The 24,636-nt window shown below is 36.8% G+C and overlaps 3 protein-coding genes across 7 annotated transcripts; 1 reads left to right on the top strand and 2 right to left on the bottom strand.

The window, feature by feature from the left end:
- The first annotated feature begins 2,284 nt into the window (after positions 1–2,284).
- Positions 2,285–8,407, top strand: LOC121782897 (kinesin-like protein KIN-13A). The gene is made up of 14 exons (XM_042180892.1): positions 2,285–2,462; positions 2,562–2,682; positions 2,803–3,053; positions 3,365–3,592; positions 3,691–3,879; positions 3,992–4,096; positions 4,260–4,337; positions 4,429–4,510; positions 5,782–5,944; positions 6,212–6,550; positions 6,846–7,064; positions 7,164–7,767; positions 7,838–7,903; positions 7,991–8,407. Exons 3-14 carry the CDS (start codon positions 2,847–2,849, stop codon positions 8,171–8,173), a joined length of 2,463 nt encoding a protein of 820 aa, XP_042036826.1. The 5' UTR covers positions 2,285–2,462; positions 2,562–2,682; positions 2,803–2,846; the 3' UTR covers positions 8,174–8,407.
- Positions 8,408–8,559: 152 nt separating this feature from the next.
- LOC121782904 (putative ubiquitin-like-specific protease 1B) lies at positions 8,560–12,409 on the bottom strand. 3 transcript variants are annotated; one of them, XM_042180912.1, is made up of 9 exons: positions 11,332–12,408; positions 11,171–11,250; positions 10,997–11,090; positions 10,795–10,893; positions 10,527–10,619; positions 10,299–10,418; positions 10,045–10,148; positions 9,547–9,623; positions 8,560–9,106 (listed from the first exon to the last, which is right to left on the bottom strand). In XM_042180912.1, exons 1-8 carry the CDS (start codon positions 12,136–12,138, stop codon positions 9,593–9,595), a joined length of 1,428 nt encoding a protein of 475 aa, XP_042036846.1. In that variant the 5' UTR covers positions 12,139–12,408; the 3' UTR covers positions 8,560–9,106; positions 9,547–9,592. The 3 variants fall into 3 exon arrangements, with proteins under 3 accessions (XP_042036846.1, XP_042036837.1, XP_042036854.1); XM_042180903.1 differs by having other exon boundaries at positions 9,547–9,619; XM_042180920.1 differs by lacking the exons at positions 8,560–9,106; positions 9,547–9,623 and having other exon boundaries at positions 10,048–10,189; positions 11,332–12,409.
- A 3,765-nt stretch (positions 12,410–16,174) lies between these two features.
- On the bottom strand, positions 16,175–23,443 carry LOC121782876. 3 transcript variants are annotated; one of them, XM_042180864.1, is made up of 13 exons: positions 22,908–23,442; positions 22,594–22,777; positions 21,908–21,976; positions 21,728–21,826; positions 21,516–21,595; positions 20,643–21,417; positions 19,592–20,289; positions 19,163–19,247; positions 18,997–19,048; positions 18,852–18,901; positions 18,318–18,365; positions 18,041–18,228; positions 16,175–16,975 (listed from the first exon to the last, which is right to left on the bottom strand). In XM_042180864.1, exons 1-12 carry the CDS (start codon positions 23,240–23,242, stop codon positions 18,052–18,054), a joined length of 2,652 nt encoding a protein of 883 aa, XP_042036798.1. In that variant the 5' UTR covers positions 23,243–23,442; the 3' UTR covers positions 16,175–16,975; positions 18,041–18,051. The 3 variants fall into 3 exon arrangements, with proteins under 3 accessions (XP_042036798.1, XP_042036814.1, XP_042036806.1); XM_042180880.1 differs by having other exon boundaries at positions 22,594–22,797; positions 22,908–23,039; XM_042180872.1 differs by lacking the exon at positions 16,175–16,975 and adding an exon at positions 17,000–17,867 and having other exon boundaries at positions 22,908–23,443.
- Positions 23,444–24,636: the final 1,193 nt, after the last annotated feature.

Here is a 24,636-nt window from a genome sequence, read left to right as displayed (position 1 = left end):
ATAGGGAGCTGCAATTACAGGTGAAGAATTCAAATTTCACCCAATTGTCTTGATTACCCCTCTATTTTGAAATAGAGGGGGACCTTCAGTACAGTAAGGCCATATACGGCTAACCCGACGAATAATACCTGGTATCCTTCTGCGGATGGAACTCTAGGCGAGCGAAGAAGCTTCAAGACGCCGGTCACCACCACGAGTGTTGATTTGCTCTGAAATTGGGGATCGGGCATTAAGGTTAGAGATGAAATCGGTTTTCAGCGCCAAAACTTTGACTAAGGGCAATATTGGAATTTTGAAATTTGTCTGAGGATAAATCCGAGAATGAACATTTGTATCTCTATTTCCGAATAGGTTACCAAACGGCCATATCAAAGGGGTGAGGATACGTATCTGTACAACCAAACACCTGCCCGAGATTATTAACACAATCTCCAATCCAGCTATTGGAGGTTACAATCTCCTAACATATGTTGGCCCAACATGGAAACCAAACGGGCCCTTAATATAGAACTAACACCGTTAAACATCCACAAAGCAACTACGTACAAGTTATTTTTCAACTTTGTATTTTAATTGGTAAGAACGAGATAACTTGTTTTAAAGATGTCATTATGAATATTTTTGAAATAGTTTATTATCCTTGTGTCTGAAGTGATTTGTTTTGTCTAAATTGAATTTCTGAATTTTATATATCAATTGTTCAATTTTGAAAACACAAGATAACTTGTTTAGAGATGCAATTAATGGGTCTTTCTAAAATAGTTTATAATTTAAATTTCTGAACTTTATAAATATAACCAAATTTATTCAGGTGCAGACCCTTTAATAATGGTTTTCAAACTACTATTTACTTGAGGTAAAATAAGAAGATAAAAAAAAATGGCCTCGTCAAACGATTTACAAAGGGAAAGTGAAGTTTGGTGGTAACAATTATGAAAAAAATGTTAATGCAGAGTTGCTATTCATTATGATTAGTAGGGATGTATCCATTGTAAACTGCATCTTTACTACAAACCGCAAAGTAAATCTCGTCCATTAAATTTTCAGATTTAATGTCAAAAGATGACAAATAATGTCAGCACAATCTCAACCGAGATTAAAATATTGTTTTGACATTTTTATGAAGCTAGTTGACATTAATATGCTTTAATCCAGGATGACATTGTGTTGACATTATTTGTAACATGTTGATATCGAAATCTGGAAATCTAAATGGAAGGTATTAACTTTGCGGTTTATAGTAAAAATGCAGTTTGCAGTATAGTAGAATCATAATATTATTAATATTAGTATTTCTAAAGTTGTGACCCTGCCCATTAGAATCATAATATTACAATTAGTATCTACATGCCTAAATGTAGCATATTCAATGTTACATGTGATATCATGATACATCTTAATATATAATGAGAATTATTAATATTATTAGTACTAAGAGGAGGCTATCTATAAGCATGTTGGCCTACTTAGACCTACAAAAGTTAAACCTCATACCCTAAAAACATAATCTACACACATTTCTTATTTTAAAATTTAATAGTCCATATACTATATACACTGTAAATATAAATCTTAGGGGCTTTTCGGAAAGATTGTATCTAAAATTAAATTTGTAGTGTGTTTGGTTCATGAGATTCAATTTCACAACTCAATTCTAGATGGATAATCATGAGATAATTAGTCATAGCTAACCACCTATGATTAAAATAATCTCACAACTCAATCCTAGATTATATATTGGTATTATTTTATTTTAACAACCGAACACCACCTTAGTAAATATGTCCATATATTAGAAGTCTAAGCCTAATATTGGTTGTGGATGACATGAATTTTAATGCAAAATTGATAAAATAAGAAAGAGATAGAGAGAAAAGGTGATTAAAATGTTACTAGTGAGACATGAGACAACCACTAGATCTTCTAATCTAATGGCTAAGATTTATCTTAATTTGAGATTCCTAATTAGTTAGCAATGGATTACAATCCAAACTAATAATATATAAATATAGACCATATATAATAGGAGTATTAATTTTATCACACCCATTCCTTTACAATTTTTTAAAATTCATGTCTAAAATACCTATAATCAAACGGCATAAATGTCCAATAATTAACTTCCAAAATGAGCCGTTTATTAATATTACTACTTTATTTCGAAAAAAGTCACCACACATTTTTGTGAGATACACTTTTTTTGCAGGTAAATGTACACATACAAACTCATATACGTATATCTGTGTATTATTAATATCCATAAAATGCAATGATGAATAATTTACTCGCCAAATGTAGCTATACATATATATATAATCATCATATATCTGTCGCTCCGTTCCACTCTCTCAAGCAATCTCAGAAATCTGCAGAAGATTTCGACCGAAATTACTCGTGTTTTTGTTTTTTTAATAGAACTCTCAGATCTGTCTGCATTTGATGTTCTATTGATTTTGTTTCAGGTAGGATGCTATGGATTTGTTTTTTGCCATAGCATTGCTTGAATTTGATGTAATTCTGATTGAAATGCGATATTTTTGTTTCGGCGATGATCTATATAGGGTATACGTAGGGAATTCGGGATTTTTGTGAGCGAAATAAAGGGAATTGGAATTGGATTGCTGATTTTGGTGGCGGAGCGCGTTGCTGTGTGTTGCCTTTTATTCCGATTTTCCCCTCTTCGTACGATTTCTGAAATTTGAGCTATTTTGTTGTTGAATTCGATTTATCAATGATGATTTAGTGGTTAGACAATCGATTGTTATTGATTTCTGGAATTTTGTTGTGTTTGTTTGCTTGAAGTGTGAAAAACTAGATCTTGAAAATTGGCTCCCCAGAAGAGATCGATGCGCCACGGTGCTGGCCAGATGCAGCAGAGCAGCGCGGCTGCGGCCACCACTCTCTATGACAATGCAGGACCAGGGGTGTCCAGCGGAGATGCGGGGGATGCTGTGATGGCTCGCTGGCTGCAATCTGCTGGATTGCAGCATCTGGCCTCTCCAATGTCGTCCAATGCAGTCGATAACCGCCTGCTCCCTAACCTCCTGATGCAGGTGAAGATTGGTTCTTTGAAAATGTTTGCTTATTGATGATTTAGCTATGGTTTTTATCCCATAAGTGCGTGGATGTGGAACTGAGAAGCTTCGGCATCCGTTGCTTTTGTTGGGATTAGTGGCACCGTTTGCTTTAGTTAGTTTATAGAATTTTGAATGAATTTCATTTTTCTCACTGTGTGTGGACTAAAACCATATAGTACCACCACCACTCCGTATCCTGTTAAGGATGCCTCTGGGATTGTGTTATATAGCACTCTGTCTGTATTGGGTGTGTTTATATTAACTGGGAGGCCTGTTGGTGTATGAAGGGCTATGGACCGCAATCTGCAGAAGAGAAACAGAGGCTCTTCAAATTAATGAGGAATCTCAATTTCAATGGTGAAAATGTGTCAGAGCCTCATATCCCGACCCCAACTGCCCAGAGTTCAGGTGCATTTACTCCAACAGAGGGCTATTACTCTCCTGAGTTCAGAGGGGATTTTGGAGCTGGACTTTTGGACTTACATTCTATGGATGACACTGAGCTCTTATCTGATGTATGCTACACTTACTATTGACATTGGAAATTCTATTCTTCCAGTTGTAACTAGATATATCTACTTAATAGTGAACACTTCCATTTGTTTATTTTCAGCATGTTATCTCAGATACATTTGAGTCATCTCCTTTCATGCCTGCTGTGACCAAAGCCTTTGATACTGATATTGTTGGGGTAGCCAACAGGCAGCAAAGGGGACAGATGGATGCAGAAGCTCCAGTCGGGTCTTTTAATGAAAAAGAATTGAGCACAAGAGAAAATAATGTGGCTAAGATTAAAGTTGTGGTACGATGAGTTTCCCTGGTTGATGTAAATTACCTTCAATTGAACTATATGGTGCAATAACTTTACTGATAATCAAGTACAAAGTAAATGTGATTCTTTCTTTTGATTTTAGGTTCGTAAGAGGCCATTAAACAAGAAGGAACTTGCACGCAAAGAGGATGATGTTGTGGCTGTGTATGATGATGCCTATTTAACAGTCCATGAACCCAAGTTAAAGGTTTGGACATGTTTTTGGCATCTAAAAACATTATTATACTTGTTTGTGTTGTGTTGATGCTGGTTAGTTAGTATCCTGGGTTTATTGTTTTTATTTTTTATTTTTTTTTATTTATTTTTTCATTTCTGAGATTGGGGACTCACTTTTGAGAGTTGCGATGAAGGTTGACCTGACTGCATATGTAGAGAAGCACGAGTTTTGTTTTGATGCTGTCCTGGATGAGCAAGTGTCAAATGATGAGGTAATAATACATTCTTGGATGAAAACTCTTGGTCAAAATTGGGATGAAAATTGGTTACATCCACTAAGGTTCTTCTTACATGTGTAAGCAGGTATACCGCAAGACTGTCGAGCCAATAATTCCTATCATTTTTCAACGTACCAAAGCAACATGTTTTGCATATGGTCAAACAGGTGTGTATATTCTCACTGACCTAGGAATGCACCTATTCAACTTGTTGAACCTTTTGTGAGATTGACTAGTATAATACCATCATTTTATCCATTTGCACAGTATTTAGACATTCATCACGATGCAATCTAGCTTAGTTATATGTTTTCATGCCAGGCATCCTATATTATTGTACTGCTGTATGTAAGACCATATCAAATCATATTAAACTATATCATCTTTACTCCTAGGAGATAATGTAATGGATGCTTTTCGTAATATTGCATCATTAATGATGCATCTGAAAGATTTGTTTGATTGAGTTAGGAAAGAATGTTGTGATGTATAATCATAAGAACTATGTTTGGACGAACCAATTCCAGACTATTATATTATCCTTAGATTTCGTATTCACTGGCCGACCATTTGGTGACAAGCTCCTGTTGCAATTTTATACACTCTAAGACATTAAGATAATTATTAGTGAAGGTCTCTATGTGTGTGTATTAAGATAACGAATGGAATATTAACTACTCCGTATATTATTTATGCTTATAATAATTAAACTATATCATCTTTACTCCTAGGAGATAATGTAATGGATGCTTTTCGTAATATTGCATCATTAATGATGCATCTGAAAGATTTGTTTGATTGAGTTAGGAAAGAATGTTGTGATGTATAATCATAAGAACTATGTTTGGACGAACCAATTCCAGACTATTATATTATCCTTAGATTTCGTATTCACTGGCCGGCCATTTGGTGACAAGCTCCTGTTGCAATTTTATACACTCTAAGACATTAAGATAATTATTAGTGAAGGTCTCTATGTGTGTGTATTAAGATAACGAATGGAATATTAACTACTCCGTATATTATTTATGCTTATAATAATTGGTGTATGCAATCATTTGTATATATTTGAATCCTCTATGATGATTAGAATGTAAGGTAGAGTAAGATAACAGAAGGGATTTGAGAACATGCACACCAGATGAAAGTTGAAACCAAGCACAACATGTTTAAAATCTATAGTGCTGAAATAATTTCATGATAGAAAGAGACACTAAGAGTATTTGTTATTGCAGAGCTAATCTGAGGAGCACTTTGCAACATCTTTTTCGACAAGCCATTTTACTTTAGCTTGCTTTCCAATTATAGAAACACTGAACTCTCTGAATCTATTTATGGCTGATTTATTGAATATGTTTATGTCTGCTTTATTGTATCTGTTTCTGTAAGAGCTCTTATAAATGCTGGTAGATAAAAATTATGTCCCCCATTTTACCAGGAAGTGGCAAGACATTCACTATGCAGCCATTACCTCTTCGAGCTGCAGAAGACCTTGTGAGATTGCTACACCAGCCAGTTTATCGCAATCAAAGATTCAAGCTGTGGCTGAGTTATTTTGAAATATATGGAGGAAAACTTTATGACCTTCTGAGCGATAGGAAGTTAATACTCTTACTTGGTAACCCTTGTATTGAAGTAGTGAATGTTTTTACATTATGTGTGAGAACCTCATTCCTAAATTAACTGTATTTGAAAAATGCTTCTGTTATAAATTAGTATTACAAAATGACCCTTGATGAAGTTAGCTTAGGCTCCCTTATATCCAAAAAATAAGTTTTAAATATTGTCATCAAGAATGCAAAATCTATCCTCATTAGTTGCCTTTCTTAAAATAAAATGTTGATTGATTGTGGATTCTTCTTATGTAGGAAACTATGCATGAGAGAAGATGGCAGACAACAAGTCTGCATTGTAGGACTGCAGGAGTTTGAAGTCTCTGATGTGGCTATTGTAAAAGAATATATTGAGAGGGGAAATTCCTCTAGAAGCACGGGTTCGACTGGTGTTAATGAGGAGTCTTCGAGATCCCATGCTATTTTGCAACTGGTTGTGAAGAAGCACCCTGAGGTGAAAGAATCTAGGAGGAATAATTACAATAATGATGGAAACGAATCCAGGGTTGGGAAGGTTGTTGGAAAAATTTCTTTTATTGATCTTGCTGGTAGCGAGAGGGGCGCTGACACTACAGATAACGATCGACAAACACGGTATTAATTTCTTCTGTTACTGGAGGTGCTTCTTTGTACTATTTTACATGCACTTGTTTATGCCTGCCAACATGAGTATTTATCCACTTTTACCATTAGACTCATTTTACATTATTTCTGATGTTTGTCTGATGAGTATCTTTGACCTGTTGCAAGTATAGTTAATTGATAATCCTAAGTTTTCACTGACATGTTTGTTTTGTGCAAAATTTATCTTCCAAGATCATCTTGTAGTTACGGAATTCAGAATTTGGTGATACGATTTTATTCAGATTGTGTCTTTGTTTCTGTGCAGGATTGAAGGTGCAGAAATCAACAAAAGTTTACTGGCACTCAAGGAATGCATTCGTGCTCTTGACAATGACCAGATTCACATCCCATTTCGAGGAAGCAAGCTTACCGAGGTTCTTCGTGACTCCTTTGTGGGCAACTCAAGGACTGTTATGATCTCTTGCATTTCTCCAAATGCTGGTTCATGCGAGCATACTCTCAACACTTTGAGATATGCTGATAGGTTAGCTCCTCCTCTTGCTGGCTGTCATTTATCCTTTTATCAGTGTGGCCCAGGTGTCCTTTTCACTTGGTAAGCTAACAAATTGCCATCGACTAACAGGGTTAAAAGTCTTTCAAAAAGTGGGAACCCGAGGAAGGATCAGTCTAGTTCATTGCCGTCAAGTGTCAAGGAACCTTCATCAGCTACAACTTCATCTGCTGCTGCTGAGGCAGAGGATTATTATGAGCAACTTCAAGAATCTAAAGTGATGGATACGAGTAGAAGAGTTTCTGAGAAGGAAACTTCATCCTTCAATAATTCTATTGAGGAAGATAAACCGCCTTCTAGTTTCTCTTCCAATTTTAACTTAAATGGCCGTGATGAGAGCGGGATGGCTGCTGTTGGTATGGAAAAGGAACGGTTTGATGTTAAAAATTCTTTGAGGGGCTCTACCAGTCAGAAGACATTTTCTGCTGGATACCCTCAGAGTTCGACTAATGCAGAAGAGAAGGTGCAGAAAGTATCTTCACCTCGGCTAAAAGCTTACAGGGAGGATAGGCTCGAAAAGCAGGGGCTTGGAATGAGAAGGGACTATGACAATATGGATGTAATGTCGCCCACCAGTTACAAGCAACAAAATATGAACACCTCTAATGCAAGTACCCCTGTTGCTAAGCAGGGCGAACCCGAGCCTCGTGATGGAAGTATCAATGAGATACTGGAGGTCGGCTCTAAACCCTTCTAAACACATGACAGGGGCCTTACCTCAAAATGCTAATTATTTTTTAATACAGGAAGAAGCCGCCCTCATTGCAGCCCACCGTAAGGAGATTGAAGATACTATGGAGATAGTTCGCGAAGTAATAGCCGTTCTCTCTACTTTCTTGTTTACTTTCATCTGTAAGCATTGACGTCAAGATACTGAATTTGTTTGCTTTGCGTGGCAGGAAATGAAATTATTAGCCGAAGTGGATCAACCAGGCTCCCATATCGACAACTATGTGACACAGTTGAGTTTTGTGCTATCACGCAAAGCAGCTAGTCTCGTCAGCCTTCAAGCTCGCCTTGCCAGGTTCCAGCACCGGCTAAGGGAGCAGGAAATACTCAGTCGGAAAAGGGTGCCCCGCTGAAGCAACACCATGAATCTTACATTTGTTCTTGTTTATTGTACCGACTATAGCCTACCTTTACTGTCAATTATACATACGAATCGCCTGGTTGAGGTTTGTATTTGTGAAGCAGAAGAAAAGCGACTTAGATAAATGCTAAGAACTGTTGAAAGAAAATATTGTGAAACTAACAAAACTTCGGAATTTTAGGTATTGTACATTTTCTGATTTCTTGAGGTTTCCCTATCTCTTGTATATCTCAATGTTGTTATGATTTTGAGCTTCAGCAGATAAGAGTGTCTTGCCTTGCTTTGTGACATACGCTTGGCTTAGACTTTTTATGAATTAAATGTGTATTATTATGAAATAGAATTCGACATTCAAAACTCAAAGAGAAGCCATACAAATAGTAGATGAAAAATCTCCATTAACAGCATCAATTTTTTCTTCAAATATGTAGTCAAACTTCCTGAGCAAAAGGGGGAAAACCCGACTAAGATTTCATACACTTTATACCCCTAAAAAAGAATTCTAACAAAATTCTGATAGCTAAGCTGCAAACTTACTATGAACACATTTACAGGATGTAAAGTGTCAAATCATAATTGATTCATACTCAACCAGGTGGCCATCAAGCTGTGTCGCTCAGCACTCCAGTTTCGGTGCTTTTGCTGATTCTTACAAGCAAGCTTGACGAACGAGGCTGGGAACTCCAGCAACTACAGTGCAGAGTCAAACTTGCAATAAATTACGGCAATGTGAAACCCATCTTTGTACTTTAAGGAAAGAGCATCTTATAATATGATAATTCGACATTTTCGATGATCTTCTGCGTTGGAGCCAGCAAAAGTATAGTATAGGCAAAATGAAAGAGAGTCAGATCTCTGTTCATCAGTCTGCTCTCAATTTCAAAAGCTCCTTCGCAGTCCTCTCTCTAAAATAAGGCATATTTTCCTATTGCCAAAAAATAAATCAATTAAGGTTATACTTAGAAACGGTTTAATAATTGTTCAGTTTTAGAGGACACCATGCTTTAATAAACCAAGTAAACGTCCACGTAAAAATCAAAGTGAACTACACAATGGCCAAGCAAAGGAAGGAAATGTGATGAATTTTACATTGTATATCTATAATGGTTGATGAAGAATACTTTTTAAAACAAAGGTAAACCATAATAAGCTTACTTCTTAAAGGTGTTATCTCATGGAAAGTCCAATTTGATGCGCATGAACATGGCACAGAGGACTAGAGGATTAATGATAAATTGTGTCATATTAATCTGCCAAACGGCAAACAATTCTACTACGTATACCACTAGGCAGTTTTGAGACACAAACAAGATGAATAGCAAACAAATGCAGAGCCTTTTTTACAAGCTACACTGGAATGTTTACCTGGCTAAAGCAGAGTCCAATATCCCTGCTATAGAAGTCGGCATATTTAATCATGAACATGCCACAATCGAACCTGTCTAGGGAGCAATTTATCATAGTTACAAACAAAATTAAGTTTTACATGATTCATCAACTAAGAAAGGAATAAATTTTTTTGTTATCATAAAGTTCCAGAATTTTGTACAGCAAAGCTTTTACCCCATTTCTACAGCAAATTGACCAATAGCATATCATAGCAGTCTCACTACACCATGCAAAATATAGTAAAACCATTTATAATGGAAAAACAGAATAATAGAAATCCAAGCATATTAATAGGTATGGGGTCAAGGAAGGACTATATTTTTGACGGATTAACTCAACAGCTAGTTCAGTTCACATTAACTCAGCACAGCAGATTAACAGAATCAACTTGTTCCTTTATATATCAATATAACATTCAAGTTTCCACATTCACAAGCACAAAAACTAAGATACTTGTAATGTTTTGCAAGTTACCCATTTAACTGCTCTGGAAGTTCTGTGACAAATTCTTTCTCCCATGTGTTAAGGTTGATATCCTTTCCACACTTGTCCTTCACCTCATCCTCAAAATACTTGGCCTACATTTAGAACTTCCAAAGGGTCATGCCATAGCAAAACACTACAGGAACCAACAAAAGTTCTACGAATTGGTACAATTGATACATAATGTAGCTCAAAATTTAAAGAAACTAAGAAGTCCAATCAGCTTAACAAGGAATTAAGCATACCAGTGCATTCAGAACTTGACTGTCACGACCTCCGAGTGGATCAAGATACTGAAACTTTTCATCCTTTTTGTTGACAACTGCCAAACACCAATGGATTTCTTGGTGGATAGGCACAAAAATCTAAAGAAAAAAGTAAGTAACATCATCAGGAATGGACAAATTCAAAGGGATAGGTGGAAACATTCACAAAGAAAAGCTTATGATGAAATCTAAATCCCAGAAACATACTTTTTCACACTCTAAAAGACTATATCCGAGCTTTTTCTGTGTGGTCCATCTCCGAACTGATTGAAAATTGTAGCCACCATGACCGCTCATAAGCTGAGAAAGCACCAAGTGACTATTAGACTTAGAAGTGCACTTCTGAATGTTAGAGGCAGTAAGTGTTTTCGTATCGTACTGAAGTGTAAATATATCGTTTATCGGACATGTCAAGCTAATAATTCAACAAATGGGACATGGTGCTAAAGAATGGATCTCTGAGCAATAAGCATACCTTCTTGTAAAAGAAGGTATTAAAGAAATGGCAATTGAGAAACTTCTCTGGTACCCTCTTTTCCCTTTCTTTCAACAACTCAAAATACACGTTAATAACCTGCAATACAATAATATTTTCAATCACAACCTCCCAATGGAAGATACAGCATCTCCAACCAAACTTTACGAAATTCATGCAAAACAAATACAGAAAAAATCACCTCATCATTAAGCCATGCTCGGGGCCTCAAACACTGTAATATTTCTCCAGAAATATCAATGCCAGAATTCGCATGAGAGACCAAAATCTTTTTCCTGCAAATGTTGAGCATAGATAAGATGCTGATAAAAGAGTGGATCACAGATATCCAGTTCAAATGAAGCGGAATAACAACCTGTGGGAATTAGACAAAGCGCGAGAAACCACAGCCTTTTCCTCACGGGTAAGAGGCACGAAGCACTCCTCTGCCACATCCTACAAATAAATGCAACCCAATAAAACATACGACTGAAAATGCAACTGCAAAAAGGATAGAACAGAGAAACCAAAGGCCACCTTCTCAATAGGCTCTTCTTTCTTTGTAGTCCGCAATGACCGCAGCCCTTGAATCTGCTTTTCGTGTGAATCTATACGTAAACTAATGTTGATGAGCCCATGATCCATTTTGTTTGCCTGATTGTGCAATTTCTTATAAAATGGCTGCTCCGAATCGTCAGCCGCAGGGTCCATCAACGACAACCCATTCGTCTCCATATTTTCAACCTTTGCAACTGCATTGCTAACATCTGTTATCACATAAGAATCTAAAGACCTCACTTCTTTCTCGGCAGCCCCTTCTTCCCCCTTCCACCTTCTCCGTTGGAAATCCACAATCTCCACCTTTCCTATGCTAGAATCCTTGGAGACATGATCACAATCCAGTTCATCGCTGCTATCAATCTTAATCACCTCCTTTTCCTTCTGCTTCCCCGAACCCACGTACCTTAGTGATCTCAATGCTGAATCCTTAATTTTTTCGTAGTTTCGATAGAAAAAACCAAATCTCCCCATTTTATCAGCTGGGGAATCCCTAGAACCAGCAGCTAATACAGAAGATAAACTTCCAAATCTATGACTAACCGGGGCGTGAACTGTTCTCGGAAACCCCAATTTCCTCTCCGGATACTGGGCAATTCTGGCAGCAACCGAATTCACCACTGACGCCGCGGCCGCACGATTATTCTGCGGCGTATTTGGACTCATGCAAGCTGAAAGCTTGGGTTTTTTGGAAATGTGGCCGTACGATTTGTCAAACGGGGTGGGAGATGAAATGTTTATGAAGTAATCGCCTACTCCCTTCCTGTTGCTGGTTAGAGCCCCCATTATCCAAGCAACTAGTCAGGTGAAAACCCCAAATGTTGAATCATCGAAACGTTCAGAAATGTGCAGTAACACTAGCCTTTTGAATTTGGGCGGAAGGGTACGCAGGAGATGAAATTGATCAGGAAATTATCGCGGATTTGAGGCGAATTAGGGTTTGCAAGAATTAGAGCGTATAGAGATTTGGAATTGCAAACGTGATGATTAATTTCGTTTAGAGACAAGTCTTTTGTGTATTGTTTTGTTTAGAACATAAAATTGTTGACATAAAACATAAATTTGTATGCTCAAAGGCCACACAGTTTATATCTAGGCTAATGACTTTAAACGATTTTTAAAATTTTAGATTATATTTAAATTGAGAAATGAATCAGACATAGCATTGAGCCCCGACATGGAACGAATACTCAATATCTAATTTAACGAGTATTTAAATAATAATATTAATAATAATGTTTTTGAAGGATTATAATCCTTAACGTGGTGAATTAATCAGATTGAGCCTGATTATCTCTAAATCCTATGTGAGTGAACGCGAAGTATAGACCTTGTCCATAAAGTAAATCATCATAACTACGGTCCAATGGATTGAAAGAGAATCAATTGATTTCTTTTTTTGGAGCAAATGAATACTTATGACACAACGAGTCGAACTCGATATTTCTTTTATATTTCTTTTCTTTTTTTTTGGGTAGAAAAAAGCGGGTAAAACCCGAGAAAAAACTAACGAATATAAGAAACACATAACTTATCGTGTAGAAGCCAAATATTAAGTTCTGTGGGTGGAGACTCTAGCACATGGACACCATTGTTCACCGAATAAGCATAATGTGATAAGTAATCAACAGCAAAGTTTCCTTCCCTGTGCACGTGTCGCAACATGACCGAGTTAAAATCTTGAAGCATTTTACGGATTCTCAACACTATGGCTCGACAATTAGTAGAAATTTCAATTTTTCCCAAGATCATAGCAACAACCACATAACTATCGCTCTCTACTTCCAAAACTTGCACGCCCAAACTTATAGCCAATTCTACTCCGTGAAAAATACACCAAATCTCAGCAAGCAAAATAGAACAAACCCCGATATTAGTCACAAATCCATGTCTCCAGTTACCTGCGTCATCTCTAATCAATCCTCCGCCATAGGCACGACCAGATATCTGCTCTAGGGAAGCATCCGTGTTCAACTTTAGAACCCCTTGTGAAGGTGGCATCCAACCAACTAAAGTTACACTTCGTGTCACCCCTTCACCAACAGAAGCCGCCAACTCAACATCATGAATATTTCTAGCCATAGTAACGGTATGTGGAATAACAGCCTCTGAACTCAACTGCACCCCCTGCATAACAAAACCACCCCTTTTTTCCAAATGAGCCAACATCCAGCACCAAAGATAGTGCGCCACCTAATCCCACTCCCCATAGTTAAAATAGAGCCAGTGACGGATCCAGAAAATTCAAATTGGGGTACGATAAAGAATTACTTTGAAACTTTTCATTATTTAAAATGGAGATTCTTAGATATATATAATAATAGAGAATTTATTTTAGTTTAGAAAGAGTTTTTAATATATTAAAATAAATAAAATGCATATAATTTCAAATTTATGCATAATTATAAGAGTGAACTACATAAATGGTACCTGATCTTTCACTTTCGCACATAAATAATACCTGATCTTTATTTTATAGCGTTTTTGGTACCTATTAATCACATTTTTTGTACCTAATGCAATTTTTACCCAAAAATGCCCTCTATACAAAATACAAATACATTTTCCCATTTGTGTCATTAAGGATATTTTGGGCATACACAGAATTAGTACCAAAACTGATATTATAATATCTTCTCTCATTCTCTTCACTCTTTATACTATTATTATTAATCAATATTAATATTATAATTGTGATATTATAAATTAATAATTTATTTATTTTTTTAATATCATTCAAATATACTTAATTTAAATTATAGTCATAATTATATTTAATTATTATAATAATATTATTATTATAATACTTAAAAACTAGTATTAATTAATAAATAATTACAGTATAATTATTTAAATATTGAATAATATAATATTATATCAATAATAACTATTACTGGTATTATTATTATTATTTTACATTAAATTAATAACTAATCAATATAGTTTTAATAAAAATTTAAAATTGTGAATTGTGTTCATAATGATATAAACAATTGAATATTTTTAGTTAGGTGTTTCAATCCTAAAATAGTATAAAATAATTTAATTAAAAATATTCAATTGATTAGCTAGTTTAAATAATTAATTTAATTAAGTGTTTTGTGCTTGTTTTATATTGTGAATGCAATTAGATGTATGTATAAAATACTAAAAAGAAAGAAGAAAGGAAGATAAAATACTAAAAAGAAAGAAGAAAATGAAGAAAAAACAAATCACATGTTTGGTACTATTTAATTGAAATTTCCAAAAATGTCCTCCATAACAAAAAAATTACATGTTTGGTACCTAGGGTTATTTTTGTCACTGAGTACCTAAAACGATATAAAATAAAGATCAGGTACTACTTATGTACGAAAGTGAAAAATCAAGTCCATTTATGTAGTTAAACAATTATGGACATATGCAAATAGAATAGAAAAAACAACATTGTAAAGGGAACACCAAAATTGTAAATGGAACAGCAGAAATGCAGTTAGGGGGAATCGGCCTGGGCATTAGGCTTTCAGTGTTGAGTGTAATACCACTAGGCGAGTTGAGTGTAATACAACTAGGCTACTCACAATTTTGGGAATTTTGGGGTACAACCGTACCCCCCTTGTATTTAATTGAATCCGCCACTAAATAGAGCTCACATTACTAAGCACCCAATCATCAAAGCTTAGCGTATAGTCAAAGAACCACCCAACCCCAACCACCCGCAGAGGTCCAATCCATGTGCGTTGCGCATCAACACAGTCACGGAGCATATGCATTCGAGTTTCTAAATGACGACCACACAATTCACAGCCCCCGTCCAAAGATATGCATCGCTTTACCCTCTCATCATTAACCAAATTTCCATTATTTAGTAACAACTAGAAAAAAGTTTTAATTCGTTGGGGCCCATACCAGTTCCAAACTCGCTTCTACGACATGGATGTAGAACTTCTCTTACCACCCACCAGACCCTCATACGCCGTTTTAACAGAGAACTTGCCTGTTGATGATGGCCCCCAGAAAGCCTCATCCTCTCCCCTTCTGTTGAGTTTGGTGGGATGATTGTTGCGATTAGTTCAACTATCTCAGGAGGTAAGAGATGTTTAAACTTAGACCATGCCTATTCTAAATTTTCAACAAAATAATTCACCGTCTTATAAAGAAGATAATCTGGGATTGGTTGCATTCCCACTACAGATAGGGGCGACTCCAAATTTGGAACCCATCGGTGGTTCCAAAATTATACTGTATCACCCTTCCCCAAAGTAAAGTAATAAACGAAAGTACTGTACCTGAGCGAAAAGTAATTATTATAAGATTAAATGTAGTTCTAGACTAAATTTGTAAGTGATTATTATCTGACAATGAGGGAGGAATATTAATTTGAACTCATAATCCAATATATGCCTTTTTAAGAATGTCAACTAGTAAGTAAATTGACCTTGATTGTTCTGACCAGTAACGATTATGGCTGAATGGGTAAAACTTAAAACACTCAACTTTTAATTGGGACTAGTAGTATTTCTTTATTTTAAGCTTAATATCAGCATGATATGATAAAAAAAATTAGGAGTATAAATTTTGTAGATACGCGTAATGTTGATTCATTAATGGTGCAGAATTATAGAGTTATATAATTATCCTAGGTGGGATTTCTTATTCTTTAACAAAAAATATCAACAAAAAAACATTATAGTTTATACTAATATATTGTTAACAAATGAATTTGGATTCGTTTGGTTTTAATATGTAATTGATCCGAAAATTCAAAAGTTGCCAAAAGTTTAATCTAATTGAAATAGAAATCCGAAAAAAATCCCTATGAAAAGTTTAAACACAATGAAAATTTTAAAATTCAACTTGATTAAGAATTAATATCGAATATTCGAATACTTTGCTAATCCCTAATTGTACTCTTTCTTCAAGAAAATGAATGAATCTGGTGAGTTAGCCACTCAAATCAAGCAACGAAGTCTTCATCAACACTAGTGCTAGTGATCCCAGTTGATCCATTGATGGAAACTACAAACAAGAGAGTGTTAAAAGGGAAGGTGACCAAGAAGAATATGTCATCCACTTGCATATCTTGATCATCACTCAACACTAGACGAACAAGAGCTGTTGCAGAAGACAAGCATACGAGGAAGAAACTCGAGCTCCAGTACACTCGGACAGGGGATGGGTACGATGGCGCACCCACAGATCTTATTTCCATGATCATAAACAGAATCACTGCATTGGTCATTGCTTGAAAGAGACTGGATAGAAGATCCAGTCCATTCCACTCCGATCCCACTCCTCGACTCAGTGCCAATAGGCTGAGAGCAGTGTAGCCTAGAGCCAAGAGGGCTGTTACAGAAACTGTGGCTTTGTACCAAATAGTGGTTACTGAATGAGTACGAGGGCAGATAAGAGGCTCTTCGAGAGGGGTGGTGGGGGCGGAGACGAGGAATGTTTTGAGCCATGGAGCGAGGAGGGATAGCAGGAAAATAAGATCAATGGCCATGAAACGGATCCTCAGCAGACATGGTGCTAGGAAAATGAATTCGAGCCATTGTAGTATCGTTGAGACGAAGCTTGAGCTGTCGGAGGATTGGAGGGTGGAGATGGAACATGAAAGAGATGTAATCCATCCCATGATTTATATCTACATGTACAATTGAACTGTTACTATGATAGGAGTTGAACAACAAACTGACGGAAAAGAGAACAGACGAATACAGAAAATAATACTGTAGTAGAACTGAAAATACGATTACGAGATAACGCCTTCGAAAAGGCCATACTTCAAAGAAGGGAAACACACAGTTGGCAAGACTCTACTAAAGTTCTGCAGGACTCAAACCAAGAAACTTGAAATGAAACTATAACCATGGGAAGCCTCCTAAACATACTCGAACTAGGAAGCTATGGAGATTTCGAAACTAAAATCCTTAAAATTATCATGCTCATAGAGTAATAGCCAATGCAAAAAGAGTAATGAATCCACGAGTTTACTAGTTTACAATCTATTTTGACTGCAAATTAATTACCTTTTTTCTGTCACCTTTTCTTCATGAAGATAACTTACAGCCTACACTAACATTTCTTGATCAGGAGAAGTTGAAATCTTGATTATGTAACAAGTTTGGGGTATGATAATTATATGCTCCCATGTTCGTAGATAATTACTATGGCATTTAAATGTTATATAGTGCAGCTTCCTACATTTGTTGACAGCTCAGCATCAAAATAAACGACACACAAAATAAAACAATGAAGCATTAATTCGTGTTTTTTTAATTAATCGAGGTCAAACATGCATGTGGTATTTTAAATTTTTAATTCTCTCGCTGAGCACAATTTATATAAATATGTCATTAATTAATATACACTAATCTTGCAGGATCTTTCACAACATAAACGAATGAAATTTTATTTAGATATTCTAATTCCACTATTTCATTCTATTTCCCTCCCACCACGTTCTCTCTCACCATATGTCATGATCTCTCCCTTGATCTCTGATAGCTACACCATGGCCAGAGATGCAGCAGACCCTAAAAGAATATTCCAAACCTATATTATATGTTTCTATATAATTTAATTTTGAGTTTACTACTAAGTCAAGTCAACTAGGAAATTCTAGGCCAACTCAACTTAATTATTCAAGATTATGATGCCACTTAAGTGGTTTAAAGTTCAAGCAATGCCATGAGAAGCTAGTAATAACCTTAAGAAGAATCAGATAAGCTGCACTACAGCTGCAACTCGTAGGGTTCCATTTTGGAGTAGATCGCCGAGCTCATCAAATAACAATGCTGTACGCCAGCCCCATCCCTTTGGAGCTTTTGGCAGAAGCGTGCCCGTTTGTTTATAGCTCCCAAAAACCAACACCTCTCTCTTCGACGGGCATATCAACTGAAAGTCCAAAAGAGAGAAACAGCTAGTGAACACCGCGAGCCAGTTAACTAATGGACAATATCGTTGAAACCACCTTGTTACTTCACCTGATATCTAGCAGTAACCTTTTCCCTAGAATCAACGTACATATGGACCTGAGATCACAAGGCGGAAAATATGGTATGAATTGTGTTGTAAAACATAGCATCATTTTACATTACTTAATGAAAAGAAAAAGGAAATCGTGATTGTGATCAGCAGTGGCAATTAATATATTTATCACGAAATACGTACGATACTGAGAACATATTGTTCAGACCTCAAATGAATGCAGGCAACAAAGTGTTTTAGTCAATCTTTTCTAAACAGCACATAAGGGAAGGGTGGTATGAAAAATCTGAACAATAAGACGCCATTATCCATGCGTATCATTGTTAATTTTTGTTATGGGCATTTCGGAGAATTTAAGGGGATTACATTTTAGATATGAGGCTGCCTAAGTTCTTATCAGCACAAGGTTCTCCAAAATAATTAAAATCACATTTCAGCCTATGATATGGTCCCGGTAACGGAGCACCAAAATGTGTTTTAGGGTTGTTCTTGCAGCCCAAAATGCATCATACAAACATGACTATGAGTACCTTTCTGTGTGGATCATTGATTTCTGCCTTGCGCCGATGAAGAAACAAGCCTGAGTAACATACAATTAAAAAAAAGAGAACAGCATTGAAAAAGGCATTCCTTCAAAGTACAGTTTAGTCTGATACAAAAGGCTTAAGCATATACCAAGTGTACGACGTCCTTGTGGATCTTCATCACTAAAAGCCTGGACACTTACCTTTGAGATCAAAATGATAAAAATTAATAGATAATTAAATAACCAAACATTACCGATTGATTAATAATTATAAAGCAATTTAAACAGAATTAAGAGAAAATGTCGTTGTCAAACCTTCCAGAGGGAACCAGCATAAAATGCTTCAGGGGAGTGCTTGACTTGGCCATCACAGAGTCTATGCACATCCTGGAATTCGACCCTGAAAAACCAGCAGGCAACGGTCAGAAACATACAATAACTCTATCTCATAAACTACGAGCTATCGGACATTAAGATATTACGAAGTTATACATTAATTAGATAAATCAGACACGGAACACATTTATTCTACTGTAATGCATAGGTTCATCTTCACCCAGAAGAAACTTTGAAGAGAAATATAAGGCTTCAATTTCCAGAAAGTATATGAACTGACACAAAGTTGATAGGACCAGTTTGACAACCATCATCGACTTTTGTAGCATCAGTTAGACTGTATAACCATGATGATAAGGAAATTCTTTACGAAGCAGAATGGATATGACAGAACAAGGTACAACTTACGCAAAACGAAGCGGCGGAAAGTGATTCAAAGGCGTTTTTGGGTCCAATGATATAGAACTATTTGCATTCTCCCACTCAACCCCCATAGCATGCCCCGATGAGTCTATCATTGGCATGGGAATGCCATTGGTAGTTAGCCCAGTTGGCCCAAAAGATCCCACCTGCCTGCTCTGCTGATCTGTCTCAAATTCTCTTCCTAGTTGCACCTCATGCACGTTAGTGGCATCATTCGATCCCATACTGAGCCCAACCAAAACAGTTAACCCATCCCCAGCAAGGTCCGCATTGATGTCAGGCCTATTATCTGGTCCATCGTTGGCAGGAGCTTGGTGACTGTTTCGGTTGCCAATACCAAATGGAACACGGGAAAAGACATAACGAGTTGGTGGCCAAGTAGCTACAGGCGCAAATGTAGTTCCTCGGCCAATGCCTGCCAGTCCATCAATCGGGCCCCTGTCATGTACACGAACCGGCCTAAAGAGGCCGTTTCTTTCCCCTTGAGCAGAACTATTGACATAGGCATGTCCAATTTCATTTGGGGGTAGATTATTGTGCTCGTGATCTTGCATGTAGTATCCAGGTGCAGTAACTCCAGTCGAGTATCCAAATGGCTGTCTGCACATACATGCAATACTCACGCGGCAGCAATTTTTGCATGTATCAGCACCAACTTCTTGCACTCTTTGGCTTAAGAGCATCTATAAAATGCGGATGATCATAAGAGTAGTTCCAGAGGAAATGAAACAATGTCTAAACAATAATTAAAAATCAGTGATTCAAAAAATTTAAAGTTAAAAAATTCACTACCCTGGAAACATAAATAAAATTACCAAAAGTGGGATAAAAAATGCATCTTCGAAAGAGGGATAAAAAATGAAATAAATGTAGTTGAACGTTACATAGCTTAAAGAGATCAAATAACCAAACCAAATAAGCTGAAATGAGCTTAGGCAATAAGCAAGTAAGTGCACCAGAAAGTATGGGCAGTTCACATTGACAACTGAGTATCCACTTTATTTAACGACAGTGTATGCAAGAAACAGTAATATACCTGTAGCCATAAACCATCATTCACAGCTTTGCAAGGGAAGCCCATTTCTTCAAGATGTTTTCTTGCATTTAAGAGGGTCTCAAAGGACATGTTACAGTATAAAAGAGAGCCACCTTCAAACATGTTGACAAAAGAATCATAATCTTCTCTGCTCATCCCACAATTCCGTTTTAGGCAACGTTTTACCTCTCTTCTGCCCACAGTCCTACCACCCCAAGTCAAAGGTGACATGTTACATCGTTCCCATTCATTAGACATTGAAATGCAGTGTATTTGATTTCCTGGTGCCCAGCTCCTGTTTAATTGGTAACACGGATCTCCATCTGAAGGCCCTTCTGAAGCCAAATCACTGCTTGCCGATTTACTCTGTCCAACAGTTGAATAAGAACATGAAGCACTAATGTCATCTGGATAAAGTGTATTACTTGATGAAGGTTGTTGACTGCTACAATCATAAGCTAACTCCAAATTAGATTCACCATATGTTGTTCGGGCTTCACCAAAGTTGTCGACAGTAAAATGAGAATCCACTATGGAGTCAGCAAGCTCCACCAAAATTTTACGAGCAGTGTACAGGCCTTCAACTTCAGCTTTTGATTTTCTGCGCCCCTTTTCAGTTTCCAGCAAATCATTAGTGCTTTCATCGCCCACATATTTTCTGTTTACTCTTGAAGAATCAGTACTGTCTATGACCTCACAACCTACACTGTCCTGCTCATTATGTTCTTCGCAAAGTGTGCCTTTTGCAAGAAGAGTGTATAGTGCCAGTTCGAATCTTCCAGAATTTAGGGAGGAAAAAAAGAAAGATTGAGAAAATTAGAAAATATTCAGCTTTCCTAATAACTTTTAAAATACTTCTGCAGTTCTTCTCACCGTTTCTCTTCATTGGGCACCCATAACTCATCTGAGGTAAGTAAAGCAAGCAATGTTTGAGAGGAAAGTTTTGGGAGGACCTGACACAGATAGGAGAATCTTAGAAAATAAAAGGCAGGCAAACTATTATATTCTGCCACCATTCTGAAGGTAAAAGAAAACAAATCTCTAAAGCTAACAGCATTGTAAGAAGATTGGTACATACTACATACCTCTTTCAATTCCTGAGCACCACTTTGACAAAGGTAGCCCCAACAAGCGTTTCTAACACGTTCCCCATGAAAGCCATAATCTTGGCTCTCGGCAAAGACCTACATAACAAAGAATGTGATTCCATTCTAAATGCTTACATCCAAGTGACTGAATGCTTTCATAACCAGAAGGATTCAGACCTGATAAGTTAAGAAGTTGGTAGACCACAATTCAGCAATAATGAAGTCTGTGCAAATGGCGCATAAATCCTGCACATAAATGTTTTATAGAAAAGGGTAAATGCAGTGAACAAAGCCAGCAACCGATTGTCAATATAGGTCTAGGAAACAAGCATAAACAATGCTTGCATAGCAGATAGTTAATAGATAGCCAGCATTTGCCAGCAAAATGTCTGCAAAAATAAGATTGACTGTAAATCTGTACAATGAGAAGGCAGAACAATCACATAGCTATTTCCAGCGATAACAGCTTCAAGTTCACCTATTCGACCCAAATCAGCCTGACCAACATATTTACAAAAATATGACATGGTCAATACATTCAAGTGAGCAAGTAGATGCTTGCATTCCTATCTGCTGACCTGAATTTCACAGTATGACAGCCTGTAATAAGTGACATCAGTGGCTGAAAAATTATTTTTATGTATGATGTTTAATAGATAAAGTTACACATTTCACCCAGCTACACTTCTACACAAAAGGATTTTTGGAGAATTAAGCACAAAATTTACCAGGGCAAATTTTGGTTGTAAAAAAAAGAGGTAGATACCGAAAGGGGCAACTATAAATGCCCATCACTCTTTATCAGCAAGAGCAATTGGTATTGATTAAAGATGAGATTTACAAATTTAGTTGCCATTAGTTACCTGAAGGTCAAGAAAAGAAGCAGCAGCTAGAACACGAAACGCGTTATTGTCATTAAGCTTGGGATAATGACCATAGAGGTAGGTCAAAGCTATCTTCATCGCTTCACCGTTTACATTGCTATCATCCACATTCAGAGTCAAAACTGGAGCGTTGGCTTCTTTCCAAGGCCCCTGGAGCATATTCCTAAACGATCAAGTGCCGAACTAAACATTAAGTGATTGCAACTTCATTTCAGACCTCAATCAAATACTTAATTCAGCTCCGGAACGAAGCATACTTGAAAAGATTACACAATTCTGGAACGAAGACGTACCGAAAGTAAGAACTCCGGGAGAGTATGAGGCGATGGAGGTGATAGGTGGATCCCATGGCTTTCAAAACGACGTCGGAGAAAACGCCGTTGTTAAACCCTTCCAATTGGATGTGATCACAAAGCGACGCCAGGTTGCAATCCAACGCAGCGCGGCGCATCTCGCCTCCGCCGCGCCTCTCCCCTGAGCTGCTGCTCTCGCTATTCTCCGAGTGGGAATGCTCCTTCGTCATCTCCATCGGCCCACCGCCCTCACCGCGGTGGCTGCGGTGGTTGTATCGCCTGACGGAGAAATGCTGCGGTTGCGGTGGCAATAATTGAGGTGGCGGGGGCTCCATAGCATATGCACACGATGGATTGTGATTTGTGTATGCACGGATGCAAATTCAGAGGATGATTTGGAACAACGAGGATGCATGCGATTCCGAATTGATTTGCAGATTTTTGCAGAGTAGATGAAAGAGAAAGCTATGGGGGAAAGGAAAATTTGGAATTTGCAGGAAAAGGCTCTAACTTTTGGCGTCTTCATGAATTAGTCCATAATTCTTGCTCTATGACTCATTCACCTCTGGACTAGCATGAAACAATAGAATTTCGAAGGAGCTAACAATTATTAGCCTTAATAAATCAAAATAGTTATTGAAAGCTTATATGGGAATTCATGAATGAGAAAGCAAAGCTAAAGGATGCTAGAAGTAGCCTAGTGAAATTTCACTTTTTAATTCATTAAATAACAAATTGCCTAACATCAAGAATTTATAGTACTCAGTTAAAGTACTCAGTTAAAGGATCTAGAATCCATTGCTAATATATGTACCAGATTAAGTAAGCAAGCTTGATTACAGAACTTAATAACAATAAAAAGGGCTAAACAATCTTCTTCACTATCTCATTCATCAACACGTCCCTCCACGTACCTTTGTGGTCCTGCTCTTTGTCTGTTGAATCACCAACAAATTTCTCATCATTGCAAGCTGGTGCACGTACTATCTTGGCAATCTCTCATGCTCCAATCGACTTCACGTGGTCTCCAGCCTCCACCAGTTCATGCACTCTCACATTACATGCGACCTTAGCTCGATCCTCATTATGATCTTCGCAAGGTCCTCTAACACTTACTACTTTTAACATGTAGTCATTAATAAGCATTTTATTTCGAAGAACTAGCTTGGAATCAATTGAAGATTTATACTACTTATCAACCATTTATACTATTTAAAATGAAGAAAATTAATGTGGTTTATATATATTTTATGTGCTAAGCATGTAATTCATAAATATACTTATGTCTAATACTTCTATTTTAGTAAACAAGGTGATTAGACACAAATGCCCTCTATAGCATGGGGTATTTTATTTGAAAATAGTTCAAAAAAATTAAGAAGATTTTAAAGTCTAGGGACATAAAGATGCAAACAATAAAGCCATGAACCATTTTAATAGTTCACTAAATCCCACCCTAAAATTTTACTACTACTATTTTATCCAATTTATAGTTTCCAATATTACTACAATTGATGACATCCAAATTTGAATTTGCCAAAATATAGCTAACATGCAATCTTATTTTGATAGTGCGACTTCAGTGTTAAAATACTCAACTGGAGCAAACGGCACCGCAGAGAAGCGCGCATTCTAGAAATGACCGTTTCGAAAGCCAAAAATTCAAATTCACAAATGACCGTTGCTCGAATCATTTCACTCCCCTTTATATTCATCAAAGCATTTTCAC

Source organism: Salvia splendens, chromosome 2, assembly GCF_004379255.2.
Source record: "Salvia splendens isolate huo1 chromosome 2, SspV2, whole genome shotgun sequence".
In the NCBI taxonomy this organism is placed as follows: Eukaryota; Viridiplantae; Streptophyta; class Magnoliopsida; order Lamiales; family Lamiaceae; genus Salvia; species Salvia splendens.
The sequence above is the reverse complement of the archived record's forward strand: the minus strand, read 5'-3'. Positions and strand labels throughout refer to the sequence as shown.